General features: G+C 36.3%; 2 protein-coding genes across 2 annotated transcripts in view; one reads left to right on the forward strand and one right to left on the reverse strand.

Annotated features, from left to right (window-relative positions):
* The window catches only part of LOC135214484 (testis-expressed protein 10-like), a 164,363-nt gene extending 159,412 nt beyond the window's left edge, over positions 1-4,951 (reverse strand). The window contains exons 1-2 of the mRNA XM_064248837.1: positions 4,801-4,951; positions 60-266 (exon numbers count right to left, since the gene is read on the reverse strand). Coding sequence (XP_064104907.1) covers positions 60-254 — 195 coding nt within the window. The 5' untranslated portion in view covers positions 255-266; positions 4,801-4,951. The remainder of the gene's footprint in view (positions 1-59; positions 267-4,800) is intronic.
* Positions 4,952-11,148: 6,197 nt separating this feature from the next.
* LOC135214483 (transketolase-like protein 2) overlaps positions 11,149-18,351 on the forward strand; it is an 89,202-nt gene continuing 81,999 nt past the window's right edge. The window contains exon 1 of the mRNA XM_064248836.1: positions 11,149-11,341. Within this exon, the coding sequence (XP_064104906.1) occupies positions 11,235-11,341 (107 nt within the window). The 5' untranslated portion in view covers positions 11,149-11,234. The remainder of the gene's footprint in view (positions 11,342-18,351) is intronic.

The following is an 18,351-nucleotide window of genomic DNA, read 5'->3' on the forward strand; positions in this document are numbered from 1 at the left end:
ATGAACAAACAAGGGGTTATTCACTGAATAGAAAAGACTCATCAGAGTAAAGTACTTACTTTGATGTCATGTTGTTTCTTGGTGACAAGAGTTTTAGTTGCCTTTACAGTCAGCTGTTCCTTCAGAATGATTTTCCGAGCTTTAAAATCTGTCTTTGTTTCATTCTGTGCTTTCTTTAGTTTCTTTCCAACTTTTAATTTCACCTTTTTAAAATCAGCTTTCCTGGCTTTTTTTGCTTTTGAACTCTTCGCCATTATTGGTTACAACTGTAAAAGTAAAATGAATCCAAGTTAACTACATATGCTTGCAGTGAAACTCATATCAAAGTAGGATATTTAAAATGCCTCCATAACTATTACAAAATTTAAAAATTTAATCATATTCATATGTAAAAAAAACTGCATAATTATCTGATGAATAACTCTAAAATGAGATATCTCATACAAACTAAATTCATTCTGCTTAGCAATCTATGAAATATAAAAAAATGTAATATACTACTTGAATATCAAGATGAAATGTATTTGTAAAAATATATATAAAGCTTATATCTTTCATCCATCTTTCTATAGACTTGATCAAGTCCACAGTAGGATGGAAAAAATCTATGAGCTTTGTATACATTTTTGCAAATACATTGTGCCTTGATTTTCAAGTGTACTATTAATCCAGCCACTGGGGGAGGGGGGGGGGATACCAGCCCAACTTGGTGCCGGTCCCTAGCCTGGGTAAATAGAGAGGGTTAGTGACAGGAAGGATATCCGACTGTAAAAACCGAATGCCAAAACCATAGTTAGTCTAATCCAGATTCAGAGAGTATGCCAGGGCGTACCCAGATCACAATGGGGTAGACAGGAATGGTAGAAGTGAAGTAGGCATCATTGTAAACAAAGACCTGAGGGAAAAAGTGGTATAAGTTAAAAGAAGTAATAGTCGGACAATGAAAATTAAATTAATGTTATCAGAAGCAGTCCTAAATGTGATAATTGCTTATGCATACAAATTGGATGTGATGATAAAGAGAAGTCAATGTTTTGGCAGGAGTTGGATGAAGTATTGACATCAATCCCAGAAGAGAGAGTTGTATTGGGTGGAGACTTAAATGGACATATAGGTATAAATAGAATCCATGGAGGACTAGGAATGGGGGAGAGGATGAAGAAGGCGAAAGCATTGTAGACTTTGCAGTGGTATTTGCTATGGACATAATTAATACATTCCCTGAAGAAAGTTTATGAAACATAAAGAAGCGGTGGAAGAGAGAGTCAAATTGATTTTCGGCTCTGTAGGAAACAACACCTTAAGGAAGTAAAGGATTGTAAAGTGATATATGGAGAGAATGTTAGCCAACAACATACACTGGTGGTTGCAGAATTGTCAATCCAAAAAGGGACTAAGGGAAAGAGGAATGGTAACCCTAAGATCAAATAGTGGGAGCTAGAGAAGGCAGAAAATGTGGAGTTCACATCTAGATTTAAGAGAATGTTCTGAGAGAAATAAAGTTGGAAGAAAACGTAAATGATTGGTGAGAGTTTAACAGCAAAGTGATCCTAAGACATGGGGGGAAATTTTATGCAAAACATCAGGCAAAGGTCCACCAAAAGATAAAGAAAGCTGGTGGTGGAATAAAGACATACAAGACAAGATCAAGAAAAAGAAAGAATCCCTAAAGAACTATGATAAACACAGAACAGAAGAAAACAAGCAAACATCGAAAGATTCAAATAAAGTTGCAAAACAACAAGTTGCCAGAGCAAAGGCTGCTGCTTTCAAGGATCTGTATGAGAATGTTGACACTCCAGAGGGGCAAGGAAACATCCACAGGATAACCAAAGCTAGAGACAAAGCAACAAAAGACCTCACACACATTGAGCAAATTATAGATAGAACTGGTAAGGTTCTAACACAAGTAGGGGAAATTAAAATTAGATGGAGAGAGTATTATGAATATCTCCTAAACGAAGAAAATCCCAAGAATATTATTGAGGAGAAGATACCTGATGCCTGGAGAAACAGCCTGCTAGTCCCCATTTACAAGGATAAAGGCAATATCCAAGATTGTGCCAACTATCGGGGCATAAAACTGATGGCTCATACCTTGAAATTTATAAAAGAAAACATAATAGAGGCAAGGCTAAGGGATGAAACATCTATAAGTGAAGAACAGTTTGGGTTCCTGCCAGGAAAAGGAACAACAAATGCTATCTTTGTATTGTGACAAATCATGGAAAAATATAGAGTAAAAGGAAAGGAATTATGTATAGTATTTATATCTCTTGAGAAAGCATATGATCGAGTGCCTAGGCAAGAAGTCTGGAGGTGCATGAGGGAAAAAGGTGTCTCATAAAAATATGTGAGGATTGTAAATGATATGTATAGAGAAGCAACAACACAGATAAGAAACTCAGAGGGAACTACAGAGAAGTTTAAGGTGAAAGTTGGACTCCACCAAGGCTCTGCTCTGAGTCCCTATATTTTTTATGATGTTGGATGTGATAGTGGCTGGAGTGAAAGATCAAGTTCCTTAGTGTGTACTCATTGCACATGACATAGTGTTAGTAACCACCAATAAGGAAGAGGCAGGTAGAAAATTGAAGTGATGGAGAAGTGAGTTGGAGGACCGAGGCCTAAAGATAAGCAGAACAAGAATGATATTTTTATAATAAAATTTAATTTTGTATATATTTACCCAGTAATTATATAGCTAAGAGTTTCTACTCGATGGCACCATTAAGTTCAAATTTTGCAGGTAGCGCTTCGATGGCTCAGTAATTTAATTTTATTATAAAAATATCATTTTTGTACAGTATGTGACTTGCCCAATAATTCTATACTGTACTAGTTGATTCCACACTGAATGGAGGTGGGATCATGGACATATTCTACTCCAAAGCATTAAATCATGTAATGAATTATCTCTTCTAGATAGAGTGGTTCATGGCGGCAGGTTTCCGTTTCCTAATATTAGCAGTTATGACTTGGATCATTGGCAGATGGTCTCATTTGCCAATTTTTCATAAGTTGTATTTCAACAGAGATCTTTTACATTCACAATTGATCCGTGATCCGTTTTATCTGCCAAGAGCAACCAGATTTGCTGAACACCAGCACCAATATGCAGTAGATGTGCCTCACTGTAGAACTTCTGTTCCAGAAGTCCCCGAGGATGCTGAGCAATTGGAACTTCAAAAGTTCAACCAAAGATGCTATACTTTACTACCCTAATACTGTTTTGATATAATTTTACCTATTCATTAACTTATTTTTTAATAAGTGAGGTCTCTTCTTTCTGTATTTCCCCTGGCCTCTTACTTCTTCCTAATGAACCACATATTCTTTGGAAGCTTAGGTAATTCCGAGAAAATGGCCTCTGCGGACTTGTTCCAGATGATGGGAAAAATAGCTAGGTACCATGTTCATGACCAGCCCCTTTGGGATGAAGATAATACCTATAAACTAGGTAAATGGGGTATGCCTAAACATCACAGACACAAACAAAAGACATAAAAGTAGAGTAGAGTAAATGACCAAGCAACGACATAGCGGCAACCTCTCCCAGAACGTGGCCACCTTCCTGAAAAAGTAATTGAATTTGCTACCATGCTCATCAGTCAAGAGTTGTTGCCTATCCAGGCAGCACATGACCCCTACTAGGTAGGTACTATACTCCCCTCAAAGTAAGTTTTCACCAACTACCTAAATTATGAAATACCTAATGTAATAATTCAAGTGCTTTTTCATAAAGTGGCTGCGTTCCAGGATGGCTACTATGTCGTCGCTTGGTCATTTACCCTAAACGAAGGGTAGTAAATACTTGTCTGTGACTGCAGGAAATGGGTTGCAGTAAAAGTCTTCAGTTTTACTGGCTGTGGTTTACTCAAGTCACATCCAATTCCACAGGCCAAAGAACCTGACCTGGGTTTAGCCTAACAAGCAGTAGGCTAATCCACAGCCCACAGACTGGACCTAGTAGTACACTAGGCAGGATGTGCCTTTGTACAGCATGCTTTTTCTTACCTTTCTCTGGCTTTGCTAAAGAGATACCTAGCTATCAGCCACCAATTGCTTGTTTGTATGGTGCTTTTACTTTGCATGGAACCAGTGGTTATTCAGCAACAGGGCCAACGGCTTTCAGCGACTTCCGAACCACATTGAGAGTGGGTAGATCTAGGGTAAAAAACCGCATGGTACAGGGGTGGACCATGTACGATCAATGTGTACAACCCCCAAAAAAGTACATTATAACGCGTTCTGACATCGGAGATGGGCATCAGACGCGACTTCTTGTTGGTGAGAAACGGAGCTAAAGACCTCTACTCCGGTGTCAGGACGCGTCATAATGTACTTTTCTTGGGGTTGTACACATTGATCGTACATGGTCCACCCCTGTACCATGCGGTTTTTTACCCTATCACCAGAAATACAAATCTCTAACGCCTCAGTGGAATGCCTGAGAATCGAACTCGCGGCCACAGAGGTGGTAGGACAAGATAATTCCAATATCACCACTGAGGGGCATCAGCCACCAACTGCATTAAACTCGACTGATGTGTACAATTACCTAAATAACCTACAATACCTACAGGGGTAAATAGCCTAGGTAGCTAACCTTTCTTATTTTCTTACACCTAGGTAGCTAGGCTAGTAGCTAGTAGGCCTACCTGCTAGCCTAAAGACACTACACTAGCCTGTCCTATGCTAGGCTAATTTGGAATGGACTAGATATGAAATGGTTCCACAAAAAAAGCTATACTACAGACCTACAAAAGTAAAACACGATTGTCACTGTGCAATCATTACCTTGGCAAAGGTCGCCTAGTTTAATGCAACCTCAGATCCGCGTTCAACAGGGTTAGGCTGACATGTGGTGTCTGACGATAACACGACATGCTAACGAGAAGTAAACAAACAGTAGTTTGGTTGTGTTTTTTATGTTTATAATTATGAGGACGAACACCATGTATTTCCAAAATTTAGCAAATTTTTGAAACATCAAGATATCTGTTTTAATTTTTGATACGTCGTGAAATCTGTCATAAATTAAGAACTACTCTGATTGGATCAACTACTGAATCCCGAAATAAGTTGAAATAAACACCACCGTAATTTTCACTCCAGTCTAATAACCGAATTTGTTTTTGTCTCCTAAAATTTGTTTTAGGAGACAAATGTACTTAATCAATCTTTTAATAAATGAAGTTCGTATTCACCTTTCGAATGTCATGGTCGGAATGTCCATTCCTATTAATCGTGAAACTATTAAAAATTAAAATTCAGTGTTCTTTCTTCTACTACTACTATATAATAGGCACTTACTATATGCTACTTTTGGTTATCAAAAATTGCAGTTTCATTTACAAAAAAGTGTAGTGTAAGGAATTGGAGGCGTTCATATATGATCAATGCATCACGCTTACCTACATAAATGCACGTGAAAAAGTTATTTAATATTGACATCGTGGTATAACTGGGCTTGTGACCATGAAAAATAGGTCATGTTCATTCATATAGTCAGTCAAAAGCTTCTACCTATTCAATAAAATTAAGTTCTGAAGACAATAGGGGTCTGACTTAGCGGCAACGAATGATAATGAGACCCAAAAAGCCAATAACCAGAGGAAATTACGAAAATGAGTACTAATTCAATACAGAAATTCACCAAAATAGAGCTATTCAAATGGATAATTGAAAAAAACCTTTTTATTTGATTTATGGATATCAAAGACACACACAGATCCATATTTTTTTTTCTTTTAACAGACTTAAATAAGTTTTCGTCAGCTATCAAATAAGTATATTTTGGTAACCTTCTTGAGAATCTTGGGCGTTTCTAAATTACAAGTTGTTGGAACTAATATTAGCTTCTCTGTGTTCTTAGGATGATTTTATTTTCCATCGTAACCTGTCTTTTTTTTTCTGTTTCAATCTCATTTTTGTTTGTCTGAGTTTCGGATATTCTTGTTAATCTGCGAATAGCTGACTGACTGAGCTCATTCTCTGTGGAGTCTATAAAAATAGATTAATTCAGTGCTTCAAACCATGTCATGACCAATTTGAATCAGATTTTCTCTACGACTTTAGGTTGTTCTGACTCAAGGAGAGCTACCAGAATCTCGAGTGCTTGAGAAGCTTGATTTGTTCATGAGCAAATCACGACGTATCACATAACCAAACCAATTGCCTTATGTAGAGCTACAATCGCATCCAGCTGAACAATCAGATCCTTGTTGTATGGTGCCATAAGAAGAAGAAGAAGAGCCCGTGCCAGCACAAGGCTGGCTTAATTTTCAACAACAACAAACAACAAAGTGATAGTAAGACCTACGGGTTGCTCTATGAGCAAGAGCCCGTGCTGGCATAAGGCCAGCATGATCTCCAACAGCAAAGTGATAACAAAAGTTGGGGAAACAGAAAGCTTTGAAGTTAGTGTAGGATTACACCAAGGATCAGCATTAAGCCCATTTTGGTTTGTGCTGGATGTATTGAGTGAAGACATCAGGAATGAAGAGACAGAATAGTGATATAAGAAAGGAAAGGTTCGATTATAAAACAGGCAGAAAAGTTTAGATACTTAGGATCTACTTTAAGCCATGAGGGAGGATGTGAGGCTGAAGTTGACAGTAGGATAAAAGCTGCATGGGGGAAGTGGAAAGAGGTAGCTGGAGTGGTATGTGGTAAGAAAATGACAATCAAGCTAAAAGTCAAGATATATAACACAGTTATAAGATCAGTGTTAATGTATGGAGCAGAAACATGAGCTCTAAGAAGAAAAGAGGAACTAAAGCTTGAAAGAACAGAGATGAGAATGCTGAGGTGGATTATGGGAATGTCGCTGCTTGAGAGATTGGAAAATTAAGAAATAAAGAAAGGGCAGGTGTAGTAAAGATTACAGAGGTGATAAGAGAGTCACGATTGAGATGGCATGGGCATGTGTTGAGGATGGATGACGAGGAAGGGGTGAAGAGGGCTTGGGAGGAACGTGTTAGAGGAAGAAGATCGAGAGGGAGACAGAGAATTAGTTTGCAAGATAAAGTGAAGAAAGATATGGAGAGAAGAGGTTTGGTGGAGGATGATGCTGTTGATAGAAGGTAGTGGAGAAGGTGCATCAGGCAACCGACCCCTTAATGTAGGGATAACGGTGGGAAAGAAGAAGAAGATAAGAAGAAGTTTCTGGAAGGATAATGATATTAATTTGAAAAAAGTACAGGGAACAATTCACATTCATCTTTGACGAACCAAGTTAAATCCGCTACGGATGAGATACTTTTGATCAACCCTAAAAACAAATTTAAGAAACTTGCCTACTGGAAATAGTTTGGTTTTTGTTAAGATCCAACTACTCACGTTCAAAAAACCCTAGTTGATGGATACGAGTCCAGACTTATACAAATTGATTTTAGGGCTTCATTTGATTAGTTGAATTAAAAAGCTCTTGAGCACCGCTTAAATAGACGCCCAGCGTAGATGTCAGAGATTACGTCATAAAAACTAACTTCATTTTATCCTTAGGCCTTAGTAGGGAACTAACCGATAGTTTTGGATTATAATAGCAAGCATAGAGACGAATAATTGACACTGTTGTTGCAGATTTAGCTGGCCATATGCCAGCTTAGAAAGTGTTGATGTAGTTCCTCGCCAATCCCAAACCTAGTATAGGGTACCGAAGCCATGACGTCGGAAATCACGTGATCGCCGGGACTGGCCCACAACAAAGATTTATCTCCATAAGAAATTAAGAGGCCCAGATTTGAATCGACCATGAAATCGTTAATACAAGAAAATTAGCATTTAGGCCCATAAAATTTAATTTAAAAAAATAAGCATTTATATTACTTTATATTAGACATGCTGCTTAGTTGTCATTTATTATATATATTTTTTATAATCAACAAGTATTTTTTGCTTTACTGTTGCATAAATGTGTATTTTTCTCAATCAAAATATATGGGTCCCAATGCTAACTTTCCTCTATTAACGATTTCCTGGCCGTTTCAATTTCTTACGGAGCTAAGAGACAGGCGGTGATTGCGTCACACTTAATTCGGTACTCTATTGAGAATACGCTGCAATCTTTAAGCCTAATCATAATAATGATATAAAGATTCAGAATATTTGTCTTCGACTCTCGGAGTTCTTTAATTTGGCGCTTGAAACATATAAATCCTGGCAGAAGCTAAGTGCTCTTCGTTGAAATTTCTGTCCTTCCGCAAATAGGAATGCTGATTGCGAATGCTAGTTCGTTTTGAATAAACGATAAGGAAAGGATTACGCAAACTACTATTGCTATAAATATAAATAGCTCAAAATGACTTTCCACTATCAAATAACCGACTTATTTGATAAGACTGAAATTCTTTGTTTCTTTCGCTTATAAGTTTTCGGTAACACACACATATATATATATATATATATATATATATATATATATATATATATATATATGTATATATATATATATATATATATATATATATATATATATATATATAACAAAAGGAGCCCATAAAACGCCAAAGTATGGAAAGAAAGTACTTTCTTTCTTTATATTGGCGTTTTTATGGGCTCCTTGTATTAGATGGAATTATGCTGTAACAGAACATTTTTACCAGTCATATATATATATATATATATATATATATATATATATACTTTTCTTTTTCTAACTTAATAATGCCAATTACTTAGGCGATATGCACGTACAGCGTGTTCATCTGATAAGTGGAAAAAACGCAAGTGATTTACCCGTATACATATATGCTATGATGCTGAACTCTTTTCTGCGGTAATATTACACTACTCATTTTCTTACTTGCAACTTTGTATGTTCCCCCTCAGCTTATTCGACCTATTGCAACGTAATTTATATTCAACGTAGGAAAGATGTATAAGATCTGCATTTAGCAAAAGCGATTTTTACAAAGGGGAGGACGTGCCGGTATATAGGTAAAGGGACTTTTCCTGAACGTTTTATGGAACGTTAATGGTAAATTCTGCACGTTAACGAGGCAGCACTTTTTCTCATTTAGTGCAAAATCGAGGGTACCCATGTGCATGAATATGCATATTTTCAATTTTGCCTTATATAAAGTAACTGTGAAGCAAATGACTGCAAGGTGCTGTCACATACAGGTTAATGATTATTACCTAAAGTTATTCGATGATTATTATGCAAATTTTACCAGTGGTAAGGTAAGGATGATCACTACTGACCTGTTATGAGGAGGTCAATGTTAAATAGGAAAATAACTATCGTTTTTCGACTACAAAAAATGGAAACTTCGGGCTTGACCCACGTGATTCTTAAATGAAATTGGCGTGCAAATTCAAGGCTATAGTTAGAGGTCAAAGGTCAAAAAGAAATTTAGCCTTGCCATAACTTTTGAACTACATTGAGAGAGAAACATCAAAATGGGCATGCATAACCCTTTGATGATGCTCATTGGGAGAGTAGGGTAAGATCAGATTCATAATCAAGGTCCAGTTCAAATAAAACTTAACTCTTGAAGTGCACGAGACAGATAGGTCAAAACTTAAAAGTTGCATAGGGAAGTCAAGGTCCAGATTAATCAGTGACAAAATCAAGGTCTATGTTAAGAGGAATTTAAACGTAGCCATAACTTTTATGGGACACACATGCTCCACTAATGAAGCCACTGTATAGAATGAAAACAGCTAGTTTCAGTTCTGATGTACACAGTGGGATCAAGGTTGTACTAAGAGGTCAAAGGACAAGTAACAACTGAGGTTGCTTTAGTTTTGTTATCCAACTTGTGTTTTTATCAGGATTGCACACAAATATAAGTGTGTTGAGTTTTTCAAAAAAGTGTGTTTAAGATTTTGCTTGTGGAATAACACATATATATATATATATATATATATCTATATATATATATATAATATTATAATATATATATATATTACTCTTATTTACAGTCTTGTGCTAATTATTTTTCAGTTCTCCTCTTGTAAATTCCCTTGATTGTTAGTCATTTGCCTCTTATCGCAATTCACCGCTTCTCATTTGTTTTTGTTGTAAAACTAAAGTTAAATTTTAGTAGGGAAAAGGTGCTCTTGTTATCCTTGTGATTTCTTATCTCTTGTTCAGAGGATAAGTCTAATTTATAAATGTTTCGTTAAAGATAAAGCTCTCTCAAATTCATAATAAATATCGTATATGTGAGAAAAGTCAGCATCGAGTCTTCAAGAATCTAGAATCAAATTATGACCGGGAAGTGTGATTTAGTACCCAGTAGCTATTTCACGTTTCTTTGTTCCTTTGATATGGTGAAATTATTATTTTGTTCTTGTTGTTTATTAAAAAAAAAGGAGGAAGGAGCAGTTAAGTCCCCGTATCTATGTCTGAAGTCAGATTTCTGGAACTTAATATGTGATTTCCTTGCTGCGAGGCTTTCTTCCTTTTACACCTATCAAACATTTTTACTGTCAAATTCCGTTTCAGCGCTGAATGACATCGTAGGTCCCAGCGCTTGACCTAAATTCTGTTCTAACTATAATTTACCTAGTAAAAACTGTGAGAACACACACACACACACAAAGAGAGAGAGAGAGAGAGAGAGAGAGAGAGAGAGAGAGAGAGAGAGAGAGAGAGAGAGAGAGAGAGAGAGAGAGAGAGAGAGAGAGAGAGAGAGAGAGATCACGAATGATGCCATCTTTCAATTCCTTGAATGACAAAACAAAAGTGAGTTTCACGCCACACATTCCCTTCTTTGCATCTTTTCGTATACGTTACTGCCCATGGCTATATTATTGTTATGCAATTTTTGTAAGCAGATGATGATAAAATGGTTTATAATTATCCTTGGAGACAGCTGGGTATTAATAGCATTACGTAGTTGCTAAGGTTAATACGAAAGAATTATGAACATATGAACGAAAAATAAAGGAATTTTCCAAAATGACATTGTTCTGCGTTTTCCTTAAATCACGATTGTCTGAGTCTGAAGATATCACGCACTGAAGTCGTGGCATATTACATCACCTATGATTGTCCTTCCAATTCTTACATAATCTTTAACACTTTAAAACCACATGTTTCTATATTTCAGAAAATTTTTCCAAGTGATAAGTGGTTGCGATAGCGTGCAGCCGCAGTTGTCGTACCGCATGAGTGAGTTGCGTCTTCTCCCGCAATCTATTAATCCAGGACCAGGTACCGTGTGGTTTCTCTGAGAGAAAGGTTCGAACGCAATACCCTCTTTCCTTTGTCATCGAAAATGTCTTCTTACCACAAGCCCGATGCCACTAACTTGCAAGAGCTGAGGGATATTGCAAACAAGTTGAGGATCCACTCCGTTAAATCAACATCGGCCAGCAATTCTGGGTAAGTTTAGGAGTATCTAACAAAGTTATCGGCACGTCTCGAATCCTTACAAGCCTCTCCCTTGATCATGTCATGTGGGCGTGATCGTTTCGCAGAGAAATTTATTTGTACCATCCATAATTATGGTACTGAAGTTGTATACTTGTATTTATTGCGATCAAAATGTCATATGCGGTTCGTTTTAGACGAATGTCAAGCGCGTTATGTCACCTAGAAACAAAATTTGGGTTGTATCAATTGAGTCTGGATCGTGCCGGCGGGATGTGTAGTTGTGCCGGCTTGTCTGGCAGTGTTGCCAAAGGAAGCTCATTTCTATGAATAACAAGGCATAGGCCTTAGTTGCCTGTTGGCAGTAAGATATTTGGTTATTTACTGATCATTAGGTTTATGAATCGAATATATCAAGGAGTACGACTGGGAAGTAAAGCCATTTTAATTCTTGAGTATACAACGTCGTGTTGCTGTTGCCAGCTAGCAGATTTTCGTTAAAATATAGTTGTAAAACGGGTTTTCCCGACTGAGTTTTCCTGTTAGGGGCGTTTGAGTTAAAATAACGATAGATTTAAACATAATATACTTGAAACAAATACATTCTTGTCATGATGTTGCTCCTGTAGTATAATTAATGAACCAATAAAAGGAATGAGTTCGAACCCCGTTACAACAGCTTTGCCGGTCAGTGATGCAAGAAATTGCATGAAGTTTTACCGCTTTTGAAATTTCAAACGAGAAGGTGCGTTGCACCTGCGAGAATTGAAGGTGTACGAAATATTAACCGTCGCTTTGGAAGAAGGGAGGTAGCGATAAGGAGTGTGGAACTGGTGGTTTGCTCATTACGTAATTGCACACAGGTGTAATACTAAGAGTTATAAATTTCTAAGTTAAATTCAGACTTCGTTAATATTTACTGGACGAAAAATGACAAGATGCATGGATACCTAGTTCTTAATAAATTTAAAAATGTCTATGGTTTTGATATATTGAGAGATGAAGCAAGTTATCTTGAGTCTTAAGATAAATGGTCTTATGCACTCACACATATACATACATACATATAAGTAAAGGTAAAAGCCACGAAAAAAAGTGAAACAATGAAGTGCTGCGAGATCTTTCGTGGCTTTTACCTTTATTTATATATCATCACGTTCAAAATTTTCGTTGTTCAGTTATGCTTACACACATGTATATATAATGTATGTGCAATACCAAACGTGTAGTATATATATAGTATATATATGTATATGTATATATATATATATATGTGTGTGTGTGTGTGTAAAACTGAACCACGAACATTTGGAACGTGATATGTAAATTACACACACGCACACACACATTATATATATATATATTATATATATATATATATATATATATATATATATATATATATATATATATATATAAATGTGTGTGTGTGTGTGTCTCTGAAGTTCAGACGGGTTATGTGGTATGGTCATTGAAGATATTGATTGAAGATAATTGGGGTTGAGGTTAGAAGGATAGAACCATAGACGTGACTCAAAATTTTGGAATGGAATGGAATACAGAATTTAGGCCAAAAGTCAAATGCTGGGACCTGTGGTCATTCACAGCTGAAAAGGAAATTGATTGAAAAAGGTTTTGGGTGGAAAGTAAAATGGAAGAGAATATGAACGAAGGTATAGTAAAAGGAATGAAAGGACGGTAAAAGACCCTACAGTGACGTGGACTTATTCTTCACCATTCATGCACATATATCGTCAAAACCTTCATCGTGTACGCAAGACAGCATTCCTCTGCTGGGGTCAAGATTGTCGTGCATCAAGTTAGTTGCTCAGTTGTTCTCACGAATGTCGTGCGCACAAACTTTAAAACTTCGCTCACGTATCGACTGTTTTGCACGCAATATTACTCCTTCATTTGATTTGAAACAATCCCATAAGTAATTGTAGGTAAAAATAAATGAAGTTGCAATTTTTTTTGATAATTATCTACACCTGGCAACAACTTACATTGGGCGCGCTTTATTGACTTGGTTCCAATTTCGCGTCAAATCTAAAAACGACGTAATATATATATAAGTAATATATATATATATATATATATATATATCTATATATATATATATATATATATATATATATATATATATAAACTCAAAGGGCGAATAAACTAATTTCAAACTTACGATGTCTTTAATATTGGTTGTACCGGACTTTGTAGGGACAAGACTAAGATGACTGCAACAATCTCGACAATTCTGCACCAGATTTTCTGAAGAAACTGCAGTTTAATCAGGAAAGCATAATGAAGAGACGAAAAAATAATTGTGGGTCAGTCTCCGCCGGGTACGGTCACGCCCATCCTTACAGAGCTTCATTGTCTACTGGACTTTCCTGTTTTGTGCTCGGGATTCTTAAGACAGATCGGGTTATTTCCAGAGATATCGAAATGTCCAATACCAGTCAATATTTGTGCAAATTAATGCTGTGCGGCAACTTTCCACTTGTATCAGGGTTACTCCATTAGACATAAAAGAATGTCAGCCCGCCACTAACGTTCAGTTATGCCTGCGCTGGGCCTTAGACATCTGAAATGGCATTCAAAGAGAATTAGAAGGTTGAACAGTTCATCTCAGTCTGTTAGTGTTCGCCACAAAAGAAGCTCAATGATATCGGGAATGATTATCAAAGATAACCACCTCGTATGGGTTTAGTGCCGTCAGCCACAGCTACGTCTAGTTGGCCGTGCGTCAGCGCACGTTCCGGCGTGCACTGGAGGCATTCTGCCCCTTTGCTGCAACCCCTGATTCTTTCATCTCACTATCCACACTCTCTTTTCAGACCTACCTATACTCTCAATTTGAATGACCTTGTAGGTCCCAGTGCTTGGTCTTTGGCCGAAACACTATATTCAGTTCAATTCAAAGATGACCATTACAAAAGAATAAGTTTTTTTTTTCTATAATACCGTTTGCAAGTCACTCTTTACAAAAACTGAAGAAAGTACTTTTAGGGTCTCGTAAAAATAATAATGATAATCTCGACGAACAAGTCACATAGTAATAGTAGCTACAGTCACGCGCTCAGTAACAGTTGCCCAGGAAGTTACTTGATAATCGCAGCAGTCAATACTGCGTTGAGAGCCATGCTTTTAATGTAATAAGAGTCCAACACCAGAAAACGTCCGTTTGGGCTTTAAATGAGATGAGGGGCCACTGTGGTTTATCTGTCAAAAAAATGACACGTCTTGGAAATGTAGCCAAAGTGAAGTAACTTGAACGATTTTTTTCCCCAGCCATTATTTCATCTTTCTAGTTTTCTTACCGTCATCCAGTGACTTTTCAAGGAGGAAGCCTACAAGCCTAAGCACCACAGAATGAAGTTGAAGTAGAATTATTACAAAAAATAGAAACAGGGATATAATGGTAGCAATTAATAGATAACTGAAAAATTGTAATGAATCGTATTAATAAATAAGGAAAGGAAAGTGTGCTTCGGTGTGCCCTCAACCAAGGGAACCAAAGGCCATAGTTGGAAGGCCTAAATACACAAGCAATCACTATTACGGTCACCACCTGTACTGATCGTCTCTGTTGCAGGGACGAGTCCAAAGGTCCGCACCAGACCTCATTCCTTTTCACCCCACCTTACGTCGGGGAAACTGGGCTACTAAGTCCCCCCATTTTTGAGGCCTGCTTATTCTAAGCCAGTTCGATTTAGATCAAGCCAACCTTATTGGTGTTAAACTAAGCGCCTAGATTGTCAAAACGTACACATATCGTCATTCTTAGAAGAATGGAATGTTTTTATTTTATGTGAATGCCGAGGTGAACATCAAACAAATACACGAGTCCAAGCTTGAAGAAAATGAAAGATTTAGGCCTACCCATAGTTCCCAGGTACACCAACAATTTTCGAATAAGTTCTTTCAGTTTCCTAATTTATCTCCAACAAAATTAAACCTTTATCTCTCGCTTTACCATATCTAAAATCTACTACGCGTCAATCGTAAGGCTATATTTCGTCTTCGTTGTTGCCAAGTCATAAGCAGCCCACCTGCCGTGATGAATTTCTTGTGCTTAAAAACTGCCGGTAAAATTTTGAGCGGGCTAAATCTTGGCGGTTAACCTTCATGCTTCCATGCGCGCCTGTCTGCTCGGTTGGCGATGAGCCTGTTAATGAGCGGTTTGCTTATGACATAAACAGTCTTGAAGAACCTGGTTTTTTGTTTGTTGTTCGACTTTTTGATGTTTAGTACTATCATTATAGTAGTTTCGTGAGAAAGGTACGTCTTGTACTGTTGTCACTGTCGGAGGAAGTTGCTCTCTCTCTCTCTCTCTCTCTCTCTCTCTCTCTCTCTCTCTCTCTCTCTCTCTCTCTCTCTCTCTCTCTCTCTCTCTCTCCTGTTTTCAGCTCCTCATGATTGTAGATTATCATTTGTAAAATTACGACACATGCATAAATTATTTTTACGATCAAGTAACTTTAATGTATTTTGTTAATCTGGATGTAGATCCGCACGTCTTATTACTATTCTCTTGCAGTGGCAATCATGAGTGTTGATCTCAGTGAGACGACCCGTCCCGACTCAATACGCATTTAGATTTACCTCTGTAGGTTTATGCCAGTTTGTGCCAGTCTGCTGGACAGCTTGCCATTTATATAGTCTTAGGCTTGGGAAAATTCACGAATGTTGAATTTCTCTCTTTCTATCTCTTCCTACAATATATTATATATATATATATCTATATATATATATATATATACATATATATAGATATATATATATATATATATAAAGGTATGAGCCACGAAGGAAAAATAAACAACAGAGTTTCTGCAAGATCTTTCGACTCAACGTCCTTTACTCAGCAGATAAACTGATAGATAGGGATTATAAGGAGATTAGTACCTAGAATCCGGCACACCTGGAGAATGGGTAACCTTTCCAAACAAGCATAAACATTGGTACAATTAAAGAAAAAGATTAAGTCAATCTGCTCAGACAATGGGACAAGACAATTAAAGGATTATATAGGGCAACAGCTATTCAGAACTTTGGTAAATAAAAACTTATTCACAATACATGTTATCAGTACTGTTGGTTCAATTTCATATAAACTTTCGAAAAATATCACTAAGATCTTGTCCACGTTACTTGGAACCATCTCCGATTCTCATATATATATAATATATATATATATATATATATATATATATAGATCTATATATATATATTCTCTAGATTTAGTTGATAAATTAAACAAAATTACTCTTTGCCCTACTGATAGATTCGTTAGTTCTGATATATGTTCTCTTTTTACCAAAGTCCCTTTAGACTATTTTAGAATATCTTAGTAATGAACTAACTCAGCATGAATTACCTCTACCTATAAGTCATATTATTTCACTCACTAGGTTGTGCATTTGTGGTTGTAAGTTTATATTCAATGGTGAATTTTATCAAAAAATATTTGACATGGCAATGGGCAACCCTTTATCACCACTCCTCTCAAACTTGTACATGGAATTCTTTGAAAAACGCTACTTACCTAATATCATTTATATTCCTGTAAAGTGATAGATATGTTAATGATATTTTAGCTGTTCTGCCTGCTGGTATTGATGCAAATGATTTACTCTCTAAATTAAATAACCAGGTACCATCGATTAAGTTTACTCTAGAATTGGAAAAAGACAATTGCCTCCCTTTCTTAGATGTTTTGATACATAGAGAACCATTTCAATGTAAATTCAGTATTTATAGGAAACCAACCAACAACTTATGTTCATTTCTATTCAGGCCACGTTTTGATATCAAAATATCAATTTTTTCCTCTATGTTTTTACAAGCATTGCGCATTGTCAGTCCCCAATATTTGGATCAAGAAATTGAATACATAAGAAAAATAGGGAAAGATTTATGTTATCCCTCACATATATTAGATATTTGTTATAATAAAGCCCACAAAAAGTTTTATAGTGTAAGTAACACGGAGAAAGAAAATTCTAAGAACATTCTCAGTTTGCCTTATTTTAACGGATTTGAAACCATTAAATTATTGTTAAAAGCCTTAAAGGTAAACCTTGTTTTTCCTATAATAACACACTAAAAGGAATGTTAGTAAAAAATGGCCCCAGGGAAAGGAACAACATAATATCTAAAATTCCATGTATGGACTGCCCCTCTTTTTACCTCGGACAGTCGAGCAAGGGCTTAGAAGTAAGATTAAACCAGTATAAATATTCTGTGAAAACTGGGCAAACATCTAATGCAATATTCATTCATTTAAGTGAAAACAACCACCAAATAAACTGGATTGGTAGTTCAGTAATTGCAAGGTCAAAAGATGTCTTATCACGAAATCTTTCAGAATCTGTCATAATACTACTTACTTCCCATTGTAATTTTAATATTAGTCGTGGCATGTTTCATTTAGACCCTTGTATTTATAACATGTTTAAGAATGACCTCAGATATAATTACAGACTTAAATACAAATTAGTTGCCTTAGAGATATCTTCGTTGTATATGTATATTTAATATGTATTGTGAATAAGTTTTTGTTAACCAAAGTTCTGAATAGCTGTGGCCCTATATAATCCTTTAATTGTCTTGTCCTTGTGTCTGAGCAGATTGACTTAATCTTTTTTTTTTAATTGTACCCATGTTTATGCTTGTTTGGAAAGGTTACTCATTCTCCTGGTGTGCCGGATTCTAGGTACTAATCTCCTTATAATCCCTATCTGTCAGTTTATCTGCTGAGTAAAGGACGTTGAGTCGAAAGATCTTGCAGAAATTCCGTTGTTTATTTTTCCTTCGTGGCTTATACCTTTATTTATGGACTAATCACGTTCCAAACTTTCGGGATTCAGTTACACACACACACACACACACACACACACACACACATATATATATAATATATCTATATATAATAATATAATATATATTATATATATATATATATATATATGCAAACGTGTGTAGTATAGTACAAATGTCAAAAAAAGATTAAACAAATG

The sequence above is a fragment of the Macrobrachium nipponense genome, chromosome 45, assembly GCF_015104395.2.
Source record: "Macrobrachium nipponense isolate FS-2020 chromosome 45, ASM1510439v2, whole genome shotgun sequence".
Lineage (NCBI taxonomy): Eukaryota > Metazoa > Arthropoda > Malacostraca > Decapoda > Palaemonidae > Macrobrachium > Macrobrachium nipponense.